The sequence below is a fragment of the Nicotiana sylvestris genome, chromosome 3, assembly GCF_000393655.2.
Source record: "Nicotiana sylvestris chromosome 3, ASM39365v2, whole genome shotgun sequence".
Lineage (NCBI taxonomy): Eukaryota > Viridiplantae > Streptophyta > Magnoliopsida > Solanales > Solanaceae > Nicotiana > Nicotiana sylvestris.
In genome coordinates this window covers 47,286,146-47,304,185 of record NC_091059.1, presented here as the reverse complement: position 1 = coordinate 47,304,185, position 18,040 = coordinate 47,286,146, and the positions used below count along the sequence as shown (strand labels likewise).

The 18,040-nt window shown below is 41.7% G+C and overlaps 1 protein-coding gene across 1 annotated transcript; it reads left to right on the top strand.

Annotated features, from left to right (window-relative positions):
• Positions 1-528: 528 nt before the first annotated feature.
• Positions 529-1,608, top strand: LOC138887311 (uncharacterized). The gene is made up of 2 exons (XM_070169042.1): positions 529-696; positions 1,210-1,608. Exons 1-2 carry the CDS (start codon positions 529-531, stop codon positions 1,606-1,608), a joined length of 567 nt encoding a protein of 188 aa, XP_070025143.1.
• Positions 1,609-18,040: the final 16,432 nt, after the last annotated feature.

Below are 18,040 nucleotides of genomic sequence, written 5' to 3'. Positions count from 1 at the left end.
ATATATGTGGTCGTGCATATGACATAGGTCCGGTAAAATAGCCATAACATTCTTTATACATATCCAAATGATGAACGGGGTGATGTGTTGCAAAATAGACTTAAAGGTCTTTAATTTTATTGGTAGATCACCTCCTAAGTCTTTATAGTTGGTAGGAGAATGCGTTTGAAGTTAGATCGTGTGCGTTACACGTATTATCATGATCATATAAGTTGTTACATTCCTAAACCCCTCGTGGAAGGCTAGACGACACTTAAGCAACTTGTGAGTGTGCTTGTGGGGTCGGACTAATAGGATATTTTGAGGGGCCTCACAGGGAATCTGAACTCGAAAAGCTTAGAGGCCTCGCAAAGGCTAAAAGAAAGTCTCCAGAATTTCCAATAAAGACATGGAACGATGTATATCATCAAATACAACACAAAACTTCGGATAGACGAGATATCTATGTTGATACCTAATTGTGCCCTCATATTTTATAAAGTATTCTAGGAGGATGGGTGTAGGAACGGGGTAGGTATCTTGGTTGATATGGACCTCCATGAACTAGTGGTGGAGGTTAGGAGGGTTAATGACAGGTTGATGACTATTAAGCTGGTTTTTGAAGGTTTTACTTTAAACATAATCAGTGCGTACGGTCCCCAAGAAAGTTTGGATAAGGAAGTCAAGAGGCATTTACAAGAAGATTTGGATGAGATGGTGTGCGGTATCCCACATACTGAGAAGCTTTTCATATGAAGAGATTTCAACGGCCACATTGGAGCGACGTCAAGGGGGTATGATGATGTGCATGGTGGCTTTAGTTTTGAAGATAGAAATGGAGGAGGAACGTCTGTGCTAGACTTTGCTAGAGAATTTGATTTGGTGATAGAAAACTCGAGTTTCCCGAAGAAGAGGGAGCACTAGGTCACCTTCCATAGTTTGGTGTCCGAGACTTAGATTGATTATTTACTCTATAAGAAGTCTGACAGAGGTCTTTGCACGGATTGCAAGGTCATCCTTAGTGAGAGCCTATCGACCCTTCATAGCCTCCTGGTCATGGACCTTGAGATCAAAAGGAAGAGGAGGAAGAGGGTGATATATAGCTAACATAGGATCAAGTGGGGAGCCTTGACAAAAGTTAAAGCGTAGGAGTTGGGGGTCAAGTTGTGCACTATGGAGGTTTGGAAGAGTAGTGGGGACGCAAGTGCTATGTGGACCACGACTTTGTAGTGCATTAGGGAAGCCGCGGAAGAGGTATTAGGGGTCTTAAAGGGTTACTCTAGTGGTGATAAGAGAGACTGGTGGTGGAATAAAGAGGTGCAAAGAAAAGTGGAAACCAAGAAAGCAGCGCATCTGAAGCTAGTGGAAAGTGTAGATGAGGAGGAGAAGAGGGCGAATAGGGAGCATTATAAGTTGGCTAAGAAAGAGGCAAATCTAGCAGTTACTGCGGCCAAGACTGCAGGTTTTAGTCATTTGTATGAAGAACTCGAGGGCCGGGGTGGGGATAAAAGGTTGTTCAGGTTAGCCAAGGCACGAGAAATGAAGGCCCGTGACTTGGACCAAGTGAAGTGCATCAAGGACAAAGAAGGTATAGTTTTGTTGGATGAGGGGCTTATCCATCGAAGATAGGAAAGCCTACTTCCGTAGTCTCTTGAACGAGGAAGGGGACAAGATCATTGTACTAGGTGATTTGTAACTCTCCAAGAGTCATTGTGACTTAGGGTATTGTAGGAGGATTATAGTTGATCAAGTTGAGGGGCTATGCATAAGATGAGTAGGGGAAAAGCGATCGGGCCGGATGAAATCCCGGTGGAGTTTTAGAATAGTGCGGGCAAAGCAGGCTTGGAGTGGCTCACTAGGTTATTTAATATCATTTTAGAACGAAAAAGATTACCGAAGAGTGGAGGTGGAGCATGATGGTTCCTGTATACAAGAACAAAGGTGATATCAAAAATTGCAATAAAAATCAGGGTATCAAGCTGCTTAGCGATACTATGAAAGTCTAGGAGAGAGTGGTAGAGCTAAGGGTGAAGAGGAGTGTGTCTATTTTCGAGAATCAGTTTTGTTTTATGTCGGGGTGTTCAAAAACAGAAGCCATCCACATTGATAGGAGATTGATGGAGCAACATAGGGAGAGAAAGAAGGACTTGCATATGGTGTTCATTGACTTACAAAAGGCGTACGATAAAGTTTTGAGTGAGGTTTTGTGGAGATGTTTGGAGGGTAGAGGTGTACTTATTGCCTACGTTAGGTTGATTAAGGATATGTGTGATGGATTAAAGACCTGCGTGAGGATGGTGGGTGGGGATTCAGACCATTTTCCGGTTATGATGGGGTTGCATCAGGGGTCGGCATTAAGACCTTTTTTGTTTTCTCTAGTGATGGACGTTCTCACGCGCCACATCCAAAGGGACGTGTTGTGGTGCATGCTATTTGCAAATGATATTGTATTGATTGATGAGACGCGAGATGGTGTGAACGCATAACTAGAGGTATGAAGGCAGGCCCTGGAATCAAAAGGTTTCAAGTTGAGAAGGAAAAAAACAAAATACTTGAAGTGTATGTTCAGTGGCGAGACTCAATGAGGGGAAGGGGAGGTGAGGCTGGACTCACAGGTCATCCCTAGGAGAGGAAGTTTTAAGTACCTTGGGTTTATTATTCAGGTGGATGGGGAGATTGATGAATATGTCACACATCGTATTGGGGAGGGATGAATGAAATGGAGACTCGCTTCCGGTGTTTTGTGCGACAAGAAAGTGCCACCAAAACTTAAGGGTAAGTTCTATAGAGTGGTGGTCAGACCAACAATGTTGTATGGGGCTGAGTGTTGGCCAGTCAAGATCGCTCATGTCTAGAAGATAAAGGTAGTATAGATGAGGATGTTGAGATGGATGTGCGGGCACACCAGGTTAGATGGGGTCAGAAATGAGGTTATTCGTGACAAGGTGGGTGTGGCCCCTATTGAGGACAAGATGCGGGAAGCACGGCTTAGGTAGTTTGGTCATGTGAGGAGGAGGAGCACAGACACCCTGGTGAGGAGGTTTGAGATATTGACATTAGAGGGCCTACGGAGAGGTACAGGTAGGTCAAAGAAGAGGTGGGGAGAAGTGATTAGGTAAGACATGGCGCAACCTCAACTAACCGAGGACATGACCCTTGATAGGAAGGTATGAAGGTCGCGAATTAGGGTAGTAGAGTAGGTAGTCTAGAGTGTTAATAACAATACTATTAGCACGCAGTCTCGCTTTCTGTTGGTAATAAGTTTTTATGACTAGCCGTTATTTTCTTTCATTATTGATCCCCTTACTATCTTGTTATTTTTATTCTGCTTTTATATGGATTTTTAGTATTGTCCCTTATTGTCTATATTTTTATCAATTTGGTGCTTATGCTTTCCAGAGCCGGGGGTCTATTAGAAACAACCTCTCTATCCTCACAAGGTAGGGGTAAGGTTTGCGTATACACTACCCTCCCTAGACCCACAGTGTAAGATAATACTAGTATGTTGTTGTTGTTGTTGTTGTATTTTATAAAGTACTCTATATACTTTCAAAATATCATATTTCACTATTACCCAATTATAAGGGTTATATAACTATTTTTTCTATAATTTTTAGAGCTTCAAATTTGATTTTCTTGTATTTCATTTGTTCAGACATTTATTAATTGTCCCTTCAAATTATTTTTCGGGTGATCTAATCATCCAAATTTATCATTTGTACCCACATATATTTTATAATAATTTATCTCATCTTTACAAAGTTACATTTGCATTTTGCTATTTGATCTACATTAGTTACGATAATAGCCTATATTCTACAAATAATCCCGTTTATTATATTATTTATGCCAAAATAGCATTTTATATTTTTATAATATTGAGTTATTATTTTTAAATATTTTTCCGGACTATTTTAACTGCCCAAACGCCTAAAATCTTTGACCCAGTCCCCTTAGCCCAAACCAAATGACCCCATTAACTCAACCCGGTCGCGACCCGCTAAATGACCCGCCCCACTCATTTTTCTAATCCTAGCCATTAATATCTCAAGATCAACGACCCTCGTTCACCTAGCCCTTTTAAATTAACCAAACCCTAAAACCCTACTCATTTTCCTTAAGACCGCTGCCCTAAAAATCCTCTCACCCTCTCCTTCTCTCTGAAGAACCCTAGACGACCTAAAAGATCTATTATCGCCTTCCTTATACACGTTTATATGTGGATTCTACTTACCTTTTTTGCTATTCTTACTCAGTTATGGTAACTTTCATTACCATTCTACTTATGGCAAGTTCGATTCTCACAAATCTGGCCTTAAACCTATGGATCTGGATGCGATTGTGGCTCTATACATTTAGAAAGAGGAAATTTCTCTTAGTTATGGCATATCTCCATTAGTTCCATCGTGATTAGGGCTTGTGAATGATTTGCCCTAAATCTGATTCCAACTAGGGTTTGAAATTCTTACTTCCTCTACTGATTCGATTGTGCACGGGATATTTTCTTTCCTTTTTTTGTGTTTAATCGACTGTTTTTCCTTGTTTTGTGTGTTTAATTATGCTATGATAAAAACCCCTTCCCCGGCTACCATAAGGGAGACATTAATCACTGTTATTATCTCATTCTCACTCTTTCTATACTATTCTAAACTCTTGATTGTAGTCTGCCGAAAGCCAAGGCCACCAGAATCCTCTCTATTGACCTCCCTAGTGTAAGCATTGCTAGGGGCTCGTTCGAAGCTCCTGTGAACTCTGATGCACTAGGGTTTGGGGCCTCTTTGTTACTGATACTCAAGTTGTTGTTAGCACTTATTTTTCTCTTCTATTTATATGTTCAATCTGCAAACTGGTAAGTGTTTAGTTATTCACAATCCTACTTCCTTCTATTTATGTTTATGCAATATGCATTAGTACTACTTGAATTTCTGTGAGTTAATTTGATTTTGACAGTATGCCACTTCATCTACAATTTTGCTTGTCTTAATGCTATTATGCAGGCTTACTGGCTTCAATTCTATTCAAGTCCTAATTTTAACTGATGTATGGCTAGCTAAGTTGATTCATGATTCCTAGCTAGTTCGTGAATAAACCTAAGTAACGTTTGTTGCACCTTGTCTTGATTTCTTGTACTAAAATCTTTAAGAAACAAGGTTCTTGCTGAAAATGGCTTTAATATATTCCTACTGAATCTTGTATGCATAACTTGCTGCTTTTCTGCAAATCATGTGACAATACTATCTAAGTGCTTAGCCTAATATTCTCTCCTGCCAAAACATGCTTACAGGATCAAAGATGAATAATTTTTCGATTTCAACGGCCTCACTACCCAAGCGCAAATCGCCTAGAGATTATGCCTATAGGTCTGTAATAAGCATTATAATTAACAGTGTCATCAAGATAATCCGACTAGAAGTACCGCCTACGGAATTCAATCACATAGAAACCATGTCTACAGGTCTCAACATGTTAATGTGTTTTGACTCCAAAACTGCCTATGACCATTTATTGCATAATCTGGGACCTTGTTAGCATAAAACTCATGGCTGATTTGCATGCATTTTTGCCTATGTGTGGATGCCAACTTGACCCCTTAGGTGTAATTATGTGTAGTCCTACTTGTTTTGAATGTGCGCCTAGTTTTATCATTTTTGAGTATCCTAAGTAAAGTCTAGAACCACCTAAGTAGTAGGTCCAAAGCCTCCTGGACCATAGGCGTGGGATGGGTAATGCACGCATAGGACGCGGTATAGAATTGGACTAGAACACTTTAGATAAACAACTTCAAGATAGTAATTGGGTAGCGGGAGATGATAGTATGTGTCCGCTGAATAATATGAGCAAGCCCTATCTTTGAGGGAGTTGTTAAGTATAATTTATGTTGCACAGGGTGATCCTTTAGGCTAAAAAACTTAGGACCCCCCCCCCCCATATATGTTTATTACTAGCACCTTTGTTTATTCAGACTTTGAACAAATTAGGTTGTACCTTATAATCTTCAAGGGTTTGTACCAATCACTTATGAATGTATAACCTGCTTCTTTCGTATATGTAATTCCCTTTATATTTGTTGCACATTGTAGTTGATTCCCTATCTTCCTTTAATTTATATGATCACATAGCATAGTTATAATTTAATAACCCTATATAGCATAAATTTTGGACAGAAACCACAGTTGTGAACCTCTAGGAGTGCCTAACCCCTTATTTTCGAGGTAATTTGAGCCCTTACCCAATATTTGGTGACACGAACTGTCATGACCCCAAATACCCCGGTTGTGATAGCGCCTATCACATTACCAGGCAAGCCAAACCCACAATTACCACATTTGATTCCTTTTATGAAAATCATTTGTTTAAAACCAATTTAAGTCTCAAAGCTTTTAAATGTAATATATAACTCAACAGAAATGCACGGAAAATAGTATGAAATACACTAACTCAGCCCAAATCCGGTGTCACTAATTATGAGCCTCTAAATATAACCAAAATGTTGTTTGAATAATACAAAATAAGTCTGAAAGACACAATACTAAGATAAGAGGGAGGAAACCAGGGCTGCGAATGTCGTGCAGCTACCTTGCGATCTCCAGTAAAGCTCTAAGAGTGTTGGAAGCTCTCACTCTAATGCTCAAGCACCTGGAACTGCATACAAGGTGCAGGAAGTAACGTGAGTACGCCAACTCAGTAAGTAACTAAAGTAAATAAGGTCTGAGTGCAGTGACGCGCAGTTAAAATCATATAATAAGTCTCAACAGAAGTATCAAGTCAAATTCTGCAATTTAATAGCCAGTCATCTCATAAAACTTCCATTTCAATTAAGAATCCTTTGAAAAACATTTATCCAACATTTTTCAATAGAGGCTCAGTATAAAAGAAGAGTGAAAGTAACAAAAAGTCATAAACAAGCCCCTCGGACAAGATATCACTCATAAATATAGCCTCTCGAGCAAGCCTCTCAGTCACTCGTGACTCAGCTCTCGTCAAACAGTACTCACACTCAGCACTCCGGCTCAATAATATCTCATAATAATAATAATAATCATAATAATCGCTGCGGCATGCAGTCCGATCCACAGTTTATAGTCGACTACGCTCACTGGGATGTACAGACTCTGGAGGGGCTCCTATAGCCCAAGCGTCATATCGCTACGGCACGCAGCCTGATCCAATATATATCACTGCGGTGTGTAGCCCGATCCATATGCACATTGTTGCAGCGTGCAACCCGATCCATATATATAATATCGCTACAGCGTGTAGCCCAATCCATAATAGTTATATAATCCTCACCATTAGGTCCTAAAACTCTCTCAGTCATTAACCTCACGGCCACTCGGGCATATCAGTGAAAATCAGGGAACTCCGCCCAAACAATTTTCATATATTAAGAAAAAGAGTGGTGAAACCGGTTTTAAACAGATAATAGGTAAAACATGACTGAGGATATGCGTTCAAATCAAATCGAGTGTGGAAAGTAGTAAAAATACCCCTAAGGATCTAAATAGGTCTGCACAAGACCCCAAACACGGTGTACAGCCCAACACATAGTATCAATCTCTAAAATACAGGATATCATAAGATTTTAAATCAAATACGCGACATAATAGTCACTACGGGAAGGACCAAGTCACAATTCCTACTGGTGCACGCCCACATGCTCGTCACCTAGCATGTGCGTCAACTCATTTATCAAAACAATACGAAATACTGGGGTTTCATCCCTCAAGTCCAGATTTACAATGGTTTCTTACCTCAAACTGGATGAAATACTACTCTGCAACGCCCTTGCCTCTTGACTCAGCAATATACGCTAAGGGAATGAAGCCCATGCAAAAAGTTCCGAAATTGGTCCAACCCGACCCCGGGGCCCACGTCTCGAAATCCAATAAAAATTGCATCAATAGGATCCTTATCCTCCCACGAGTCCATACATACCAAGAATACCAAAATTCGACCACGAATGACCCCTCAAATCCCTAAATTTAAGTCTCCAATTTCCAAGCCCTAAACCCCCAATTTTAACCACTAATTACAACAAATTTCAAGCTTAAACAATTAAAAACCATCATAGAAACAAGTTTAGGGTCCAAAAACCTTAACTCCACGAAACCCTCTTGAATTCCCTCTTCAATTTGCTCTCCCAAGCTCAAAACCCGTATGTGAAAATGGTGGAATAACCAAAAATTCGCAAAGGAGGACTTATATACTTTCGGTCCCAGGGTTGTTGCACCTTCAGTCCCTTTTCTGCACATGCGATACCGCTTCTGCGGCCAAACAACCGCTTCTGCGGTTTCCACTTAAGTCCCTCAAAACTGCACCTGCGCATTCACTTTTGCACCTGTGGTGTCGCAGGTGCGCTGAGCCTTCAGCACCTGCGCCTTCTGACCATCCTTGCCCATGGCTATATTTGCGGCTTCTCTTCCGCTTTTGCGATCCCTCACGTGCAGTCCCCAATCTGCAGGTGCGGTTATGACAACAAAATCAGCAACTTCAGCTACACAATTATAACTCTCAACTTCCCGTCAACCATCCGAAATCACCCTGAGGCCCCCGGGGACCTCAACCAAAGGTACTAGCAAGTCACATACCACTATTCAAACTTATAACAATCTTTGAAACACCCAAAACAACGTCGAATCATCAAAATACCCTCGGATTCAAGCCTAAGGATTCCAAAAACTTCCGCATTCCACTTTTGATCAAAAAGTCTATCAAACCTCGTTTGAATTACCTGAAATTTTGCACACATGTCACACCTCCTTTTTCTGCACCCGCGAGGGGGCAGGGGAGTTTTTCCAATTAAAGGACAATCGAAACGGGATTGGTTCAATTATTTCAGAGTCGCCACATGGGAGATTTAGGGTGTCCCAAGTCACCAATTTTAATCCCGAATTGAGGAAAAGAATGACTCTATATTACAGTATGTGTACCAGAAATCCGGATAAGGAATTCTGTTAACCCGGGAGAAGGTGTTAGGCATTCCCGAATTCCGTGGTTCTAGCACGGTCGCTCAACTGTTATATTCGGCTTTATTATCTGATTTTAACAAATATGAACTTATGTGCAAAATTTTATCTTTTTACCGCTTTTGTCGTTATTATTATTTTACAAGAATTGCAACGTCGTGAAAACATATCTCAAACCACGTTACATCAATGCACTCGTGGTTATCGATATATCTCGACTCGGTTGAGATTTGGATTTGGGTCACATAAATGTGCACCCGAATTAAGGAAAATGAATTGTTAAAGGCGCGCCTAAAGCAACTAGCGTCTTGTTATTTTGGGGAAGGTCGTGAAAATCCGTTAAACGGCACATCTCGAATTCTAAACACTTTAATATATACATACATTTAGAGGGCCCCGCAGCTTTGTACATTTTTGTTTGTCGAGGCTCGTCTCATTCTTATTTTTAAAAGGAATTTGCGACGTCATGGACACGCATCTCGAACCACGTCACAATCAATGTACTCGTGATTAGAAACACATCTCGAATCCGTCGAGATTTGGATTTGGGTCACATAAATGTGCACCCGAATTTAAGAAGGTAAAATTATTAAATACGCGCTTAAAGAGGCTATCGCGTTATTATTCCGGGTGGTTCGTGAGATTTGCTAAACGACCCACCTTGGAAACTGAATGCTTCGATATATACATTTAACGAGGGCCCCGCAGCTTGTTCTTTATCTTGTCGAGGCTCATCTCGTCCTTATTTTAAAAGGATTTCCTATAGCAACTACGTTTCTTGTCGCGTTTGTCTCTATTAATTGAAAACAGAGAAAGTCCTAGTTAATTACATGCTTGCAGGCTTATTTGTAGCAGGATTCAAAATGCTTTTACAGAATAAGAAAACGTGACTACGCACACGGACAACTGATTGAACATTAGGGGCCCAAATCCAGCTCATGCGGGATGGGCTAGACCTGGGCCACTGTTTGTTCGATGCGGGCCTGCTTGGTCTGTTTTGACCCGGGCTCGACCTTCATGAGGTTGAGACTGCAAGCTTTGTGTTCTTTGTTCTAATGTATAGTTTACCAATTATATGAGACCATTTATCAGAAGGGAAAGAACTTAACTAATAGTGGATAGTTTTCATGCTTGGCCTACATTAAAGAATATACGACACAATTAAACTAAGTCTAAGATACAACCTATTGCATTGGGAATATTTTCACCTAACAGCATACATATATAAACTAACATTCAACTAATCTACATTGATATATACTAAGCATGTAGGCTACTTCTATTATCCAGACAGGAATGAAAACTATTATACAGTACATGATATTTAATGTAACAGTCTATGTATATATAAACATCTGCAGATCTTCTCCTTTACATTCATGCTCAAACTTTTCAAGTTACACTGGTAGTATATTTGTGTACCTGGTATAGAGAACAAAAGGAGGAAGAAAATGATCAGCTGAGTGGTACGCAGCAAGCACAGCAACAACAGATAATACAGCCCAATACAGCAACAACCAAATAGCCACAAAGATGGAGTTCACACGTTGGTCGAGCAACAGACAAATAATCCCAGGAAACAGGATGGGAAACAAGACCAATCGAGAAATGAACCAGAATATTTTGTGCTATAGCCACAGAAATTCAATAACCACCAAAGCTCAACAAACAACCAGCACAGTTTCAAACAATCAGGGAGACTGAAACTCAATGTACATCACACAGAAACTCAATGTAGTAGCAATCACAGCTGAAGATACACAGACTTCTCTTAATGGAACAATAACAGCCCCAGTTAGGATAACCAACTTGGTTTCTTTGTGCAGTTTTTGGACAGTGTTCAGTTACAGTATTTCTGGAAATTTCTTTCTGTTTTTTTTTCCAGTTCTCTTTAACTCACAAGACCCCCCTCAAGACTAAAATTTCCAGCCCCTTTTAAGTTCTAAAAACAGCTTATTTATAAGCCAACAAACCAGTGCAGTCAAGTTGCCTGGATTCTGCCAATTGCAGACTGCCCATACCTATTAAATCCCATGCCTAAGCATCTTTTTGATGCCAGCCATTTTGTTCCCCACGCCTGGCTTATTCCTTTTGTTCAAGAGTTATGGGTTCATTTAAGTATTCATTTTAACCCCCATACTCTTGTGTCTTGTTCCCCATTGGCATTAGTTTAATCCTAATTTAGTACCCTACTTGTCAGCTCACTTAAACTAAGCTTTTCTGTTCTTTTCGAACCCAGACTACCCTTGTTAAACCTTGATTATTACTGCCCTAAACCCATTGCAGTATCAGGGCCTTTTGAACTTCTGGAAGTTCAAATTCAAGACTGCCCTAGCCTGATTCTTTTAATTGTTTACAAAGCAGTTATAAGCTAAATTCAGGCAATGTCGAGCATCCAATTAACAATCAACAGGTTCGTTCACTTACGTGAAGTCGTACGAATTAGAATATTTGAACATTCAGTCGTAGGAAGTTAATCGACGATGTTTATCAAGTCGACTATACTAATTATAACATGTAACAATCAGTCGTTCATATAAACAAATACATATAGGGACCTAAAGGGCTTCGGACAACTTTTGATCAATCACTGGGAACCTATATGAATTATTTATGCGACGACTATCCTGATCGAACATGTTTATCACAGGATACGTTCAAAACATACACAGAAAACAAACGACTAAATAAAGGTCTTTGACAGAGATGGAAGAAATTAAGAAAAATACCAGACGATAACAAACAATCACAACAAATCATGCTAACAACTTAATTATCATTCGAATAAAACAGAAAGGCAAAGAAAAACTTACTGAAAAATGTCCAAACAAAATCGACCCAAGTCGGACTCAACTTTGACCCCTTGAGGCCGAACAAACTTTAATCATGGTGTTCTCACACGAGAACACCTTGATTAAGGTCTATTAGACCTCAAACCCTGTTAAGACTGGCCGGTTTCCAAGGCTATTCATGTTCTAGGGTTTGGATCTTCAGATCTGGTTTTTTAGGAGTTGTGGGTGGATTCGGACCAAACCAAGCCTGGTTTGGTCACGAGGGAGGTCAGGGGAGTGTCTGGTACGAAGATGGTGAGGTTTGGTATAAGTCAGAGTTCGACTCGAATCTTCAAATGAAGATTCGAGACGAAGGAAGGTGATTCGAGGCTAGGGGGTAACTGATCCATGTTCAGGAGAGTGAGGTGGTCCTAGGGTGTTCAGGAGGTGGTCATCGGCGTTCATGCCGCCGGGTTCTGGTGAAAGGGAAACTAGGGCGGCTGCTAGGGTTTCGGGGGTTCAGGGCTTGGTGAAGGAGATGAGTGAAGGGGGGTTCGGATAGGGGGCGTGGGGTGTGAGGGAAGGTTTATATACGGAGTAGAGGATTGGATCCGGGCAGTTAGATCAGATGATCTCAACGGCTTTGATCTGATGGTGAGGGGTGAGACGAGGTCGTTTGGCATTAAAACGGGGTCGTTTGGATTTAAGTGAGGGGTTGGGTTGGACCGGCTAAACAGGTCGGGTTACGGGTGCGGATGTGGACCGTTGGATGGGTGTGGGTCAACGGCTCAGATCAGACGCCCTATGCGGCGTCGTTTTGGGTCCGTGCCTGGGCAGCTCATGTTTGGACTGGACTTGTGTCCTTGGACGTGGCTGATGTGGGCTGAACTTGGGCCTCAATTCAAAAATAGGCCCAAGTCCGATTTACTACACCATTTGCATTCTTTTGTTTTCCAATTTTTAAAAATACAACTAAATTAAAATGAACTTGCCACATCTAACTAATCAATATTTAACACAATCATTTACACACATACTAAAAAAATTCTAAATGGTTAAATCACAACCTGAAATAAAAGATGCACACATATTTTTTGTGAATTTTCTTTAATGACCGAATTATGGTTTAATTACCATGACATACATGCTTTGTATTTTGATCGGTAAGATTAAATGCAAAATGGACAGACCCACAAATGACTAACAGCACATGTCACGAAAAAACGACAAATTGCACAGCGAGGCCATTTTGTTTTCTTTTGGAGTGATTGTCCGTGAAGCAAAAATCATGTGCTTACAGCTACCCCTCTTTGCACGAAGACACGAAGGGTTTTCGCGCAAAGATGAAGTGAGCGATTTTTGCCCGTCCGAGTACTCCGTGTGAAGCATTTTTTGAAAAATATTTGACCGAACCTTTGGTTCAGAGGTTTCCTACATATCCTGGGCTGAACAGGAATCAGGTCAACGTAGTTCGGGAAATTTTGGTAGCTGGGACTACCATGTGACTGTAGTGCTCGATGTTGTTGTGCGCTGTTTCATGCTGTTGCAGGATGCTACCGCTCACCGATCTCCTTGTTACATTGTTCTGAAAGAAAAAACAAGAAGCTAAGCTAGACTATGGATCATGAGATCTCATCTATCCTCGACTTGTTCTTGTTGCCTTGCTTTCTTGCCGGCTAGCGCTTTCCTCCGAGGCCTTTATTTTGTGAACTTGGGGGATGATACTGGTCCTTCGCCTTTTCTGAATGTCAGTTTTCATCACTTCGCTTGATCCGCTGGGAACATGGCCCTCTTCTTTAAGCCTTTCAATGGTTTCTTCAGTGGTATGGCTTTCTTCACCAAAATTGTTATGTTGGGCATGCTATAACGTTCCCCAAACTGCTTCCTTCTTCCTTTTGAATCGCGCGCTTGCCTTTGCAACCTTCTGCTTCTTGGTGCTGGGGATTTTATTGTTTCCTGCTTGGGGATCTCTGTTGTAACCTTCCGCCTTCAGGTGGGGTTATTGATTCCAAAATCTAGAGCTGAAAAGTATTCCCGCATTTTACTGGTGGGTGACCTAGAACTTAAATGTATTCCCGCATTTTACTGGTGGGCGACCTAGAACTTAAATGTATTCCCGCATTTTACTGGTGGGCGACCTAGAACTTAAAAGTATTCCCGCATTTTACTGGTGGGCGACCTAGAACTTAAATGTATTCCCGCATTTTACTGGTGGGCGACCTAGAACTTAAAAGTATTCCCGCATTTTACTGGTGGGCGACCTAGAACTTAAAAGTATTCCCGCATTTTACTGGTGGGCGACCTAGAACTTAAATGTATTCCCGCATTTTACTGGTGGGCGACCTAGAACTTAAATGTATTCCCGCATTTTACTGGTGGGCGACCTAGAACTTAAATGTATTCCCGCATTTTACTGGTGGGCGACCTAGAACTTAAATGTATTCCCGCATTTTACTGGTGGGCGACCTAGAACTTAAATGTATTCCCGCATTTTACTAGTGGGCGACCTAGAACTTAAATGTATTCCCGCATTTTACTGGTGGGCGACCTAGAACTTAAATGTATTCCCGCATTTTACTGGTGGGCGACCTAGAACTTAAATGTATTCCCGCATTTTACTGGTGGGCGACCTACAACTTAAATGTATTCCCGCATTTTACTGGTGGGCGACCTAGAACTTAAAAGTATTCCCGCATTTTACTGGTGGGCAACCTAGAACTTAAATGTATTCCCGCATTTTACTGGTGGGCGACCTAGAACTTAAAAGTATTGAAATTGTTTCCTCGTTCTTCCGAGAAAATTTTTGACAATCGGCAGAAACTTTTCTGCCCCGGTTTTGGTGATTTCCCTGGCGTTGCGTCTTGCTGCCATTGTCAATCCTTTGTTTTCCTGCAGCAGACAAAAAGATTTAGTTAGTTTTAATCATGGTGGGAGGAGGTGCCTTTCCGGCGGATGATTTTTCCTCTCTTCCCCTTTTCTTGCTCTATGCCCCCATAATTGGTTGGTGGACAAAATTGCTTGCTGGGGGTTTCCGGCCTGCTGGGGATTGGTTTTCAATTTATCCCCTTTTCTGCTTTCTCTTTATAGTACATGCTGTGGGAGTCTGCTTTTACTCCCGAAACCACTCTCTTTAGGAGTTTACTTCCTCCAAAACTGCAGGGCACAACATTGCATTGCCTGGGGCCAGCCTTTAGGACTGTTGGGGTTATCCGGCATTGGATGAATCCCCCTTCGGTCTCTGGTAGTAAGCTTTGAAAACCCCTTTTCAAGACAAATTTTTAGGAAGAGAAATAAAAGATAGAAAAAGGAGAAAATCTTTCTGAACCAATATTTGGTGGGAGAAGAAATTCAGAAGAACTTATCTGGAGGACATGACTGGTCCCCGTGATCATGTCGTGCACCATAGATTCCCGACCCAGTCTATTTGTATCAATCGATTTGCCCGATGGTCTGACTTGCTGGGGTTGATAAATGAGTGTCCATTTCGTTGCGGATGTGGTCGCTTTTTGTTTATCTGTCTTGTCGCCTCATAGTGCCCTTCGAGGGGTTTTCACTAATGAGACTCTCTCTTTTCTCTCAGCTCCCGCGCCTTATGGTGCCTGGGAAGGTTTTCACCAATAAGACTCTCTCATTTTCTTATATTTCTCATCTTACGTCGCCTTTCGGTGCCTGTGAAGGTTTTCACCGATAAGACTCTCTCATTTTATTTCTTTCATCAAGGAATCGGTGTGTTGTCAATACGACCCTCTCTTCTGGAGGTTCCTTTGACCATCAATTCATTCCCAGTCTTATGATCCTCTTCTTTGCTGGGGATCGGCGTATTACTCCTGGCTCTATTTGCCTGACTTGGTATCTCTTGGATATTGATCGGGAGGTCTTTTGGACATCGATGTTGGTTTTGGTGTGGGGTTAAAGAAAGGCTATCAAAAAATGAAATAATTTGATGGGTGATCTGCTACAACTTTTGGAATCAAACCTTTGTTGGAACTTAAAACATAACCTCTGCCCCAGTTTTCTTGCTTGGGGAATTTTATTTTTTTACACTTATGTTGAGCTGCGTGCGTTACGCACACTGTGCCTATTATGCACACTATGTACATTATGCATCCTATATATACTATGATGCACACTATGACCGAGCCGTGAGGTGCCTACGTATCCTCTTTGAGGAATCAGGTCAAACGTAGTTCCCAACGTTTTGTGGTTTTTATCTTCTTCTTCTTCTTTTTTTTCTTTTTTTTTCTTTTTTTTTCTTTTTTTTTCTTTCCTTAAAAATTTCTTTTCTTCTTTCCTTTTTCATATCTTTTCCGTTAGTGATTCCAAAAGAGGGGTATGAAAGAATAACTTAAGGCTCAAAAGGGGGAAACAAGGGTTAAAGTGTTTGGATAGAAGAAAGAATTGCCTCTGTCATCTCATTATCCAATAAATACCAGATACAAACAAACGAACCAAAAATTGCCATAATTAAAGAAATTACGCATAATATCTCTTGACTGCATCAGAATTGATAGCCATGTCGACACATCTCCCCTCGATATCTGTCAAACACAAAGCACCGTTGGACAATACTCTGGTCACGATATAAGGCCCTTGCCAATTTGGGGCGAATTTGCCTTTTGCCTCGACCTGATGTGGGAGGATCTTCTTTAATACTTGATGCCCTACTTCGAACTTCCTGGGGCGTACCTTCTTATTATATGTTCTCGCCATTCTCTTCTGATACAGCTGACCATGGCACACTGCTGCCAATCTTTTCTCGTCTATCAAGCTCAACTGTTCTAATCGAGCTTTGACCCATTCATCATCATCAATCTCGGCTTCAGCGACAATCCGGAGGGACGGAATTTCGACTTCCGCTGGTATTACGGCCTCAGTTCCGTACACCAACAAATAAGGAGTTGTGCCTATGGAAGTTCGGACGGTAGTGCGGTAACCCAACAAAGCAAAGGGTAATCTCTCGTGCCATTGTCTGGATCCTTCCACCATCTTTCGCAGTATCTTCTTGATATTCTTATTGGCTGCTTCGACCGCTCCATTCGCCTTGGGACGATATGGGGTGGAATTGCGGTGTGTAATCTTGAATTGTTGGCATACCTCTCTCATCAGGCTGCTATTAAGATTCGCACCGTTATCCGTGATGATTACTTTTGGGATCCCAAATCTGCAGATGATATGGGAGTGCACAAAATCCACCACTGCCTTTTTGGTTACCGATTTGAAGGTTTTAGCCTCAACCCATTTGGTGAAGTAATCAATGGTCACTAGGATGAACCTATGACTATTGGATGTTGCCGGCTCAATAGGTCCAATGACATCCATGCCCCATGCCACAAACGGCCAGGGTGCTGACATCGTATGTAACTCTGTTGGCAGAGAATGGATCAGATCTCCATGTACCTGGCACTGACGGCATTTCCTCACGAAAGTGATACAGTCGTGTTCCATGGTGAGCCAATAACACCCTGTTCGAAGGATCTTCCTTGCCAACACATATCCGCTCATGTGTGGCCCACAAACTCCAGCATGTACCTCTGCCATAACCGTCGTGGCTTGACCGACATCTATGCATCTCAACAATCCCAAATCTGGGGTTCTTTTGTACAATACTCCTCCGCTGAGGAAGAAACCATTTGACAAACGCCGAAGGGCTCTTTTTTGGTCTCCAGAGGCATGTTCTGGATATATCCCCATTCTGAGGTATTCCTTGATAGCGTGAAACCAGGGTTCGCCATCTGCTTCTTCTTCTATGGCGTTGCAGTAAGCGTGCTGATCACGGACCTGGATGTACAGAGGATCAACATACATTTTGTCCGGGTGGTGCATCATTGATGCTAAGGTGGCCATGGCATCCGCAACCTCATTGTGAACTCTCGGGATATGTTTGAACTTCACCGATCGAAATCGCTTGCTCAGATCATGCAAGCATTGTCGATATGGTATGAACTTTAGATCTCGCGTTTCCCATTCACCCTGAATCTGATGTACCAAGAGGTTCGAGTCTCCCAAGACCAAGGCGTCTTGGACATCCATGTCAGCAGCCAAGCACAGACCCAGAATGCAAGCTTCATACTCGGCCATATTATTGGTGCAATAGAAGCGTAGTTGGGCCGTAACAGGATAATGGCGTCACGTTTCGGAAATGAGTACTGCTCCTATTCCAACCCCTTTCGCGTTTACGGCTCCATCGAAGAAATGCTTACAACCCGGTTCCTCGGGTAATTCCAGCTCATTTGCATGCATTACCTCTTCGTCGGGAAAATACGTTCTTAAAGGCTCGTATTTTTCATCAACAGGATTCTCTGCCAAATGATCGGCCAGCGCCTG

Coding starts and splice junctions, on each gene's coding strand:
- LOC138887311 (XM_070169042.1), top strand. CDS start 529: ATGGACCTCCATGAACTAGTGGTGGAGGTTAGGAGGGTTAATGACAGG. Junction 697..1,209: donor AAGAAGATTTGGATGAGATG/GTGTGCGGTATC, acceptor ACGACTTTGTAG/TGCATTAGGGAAGCCGCGGA.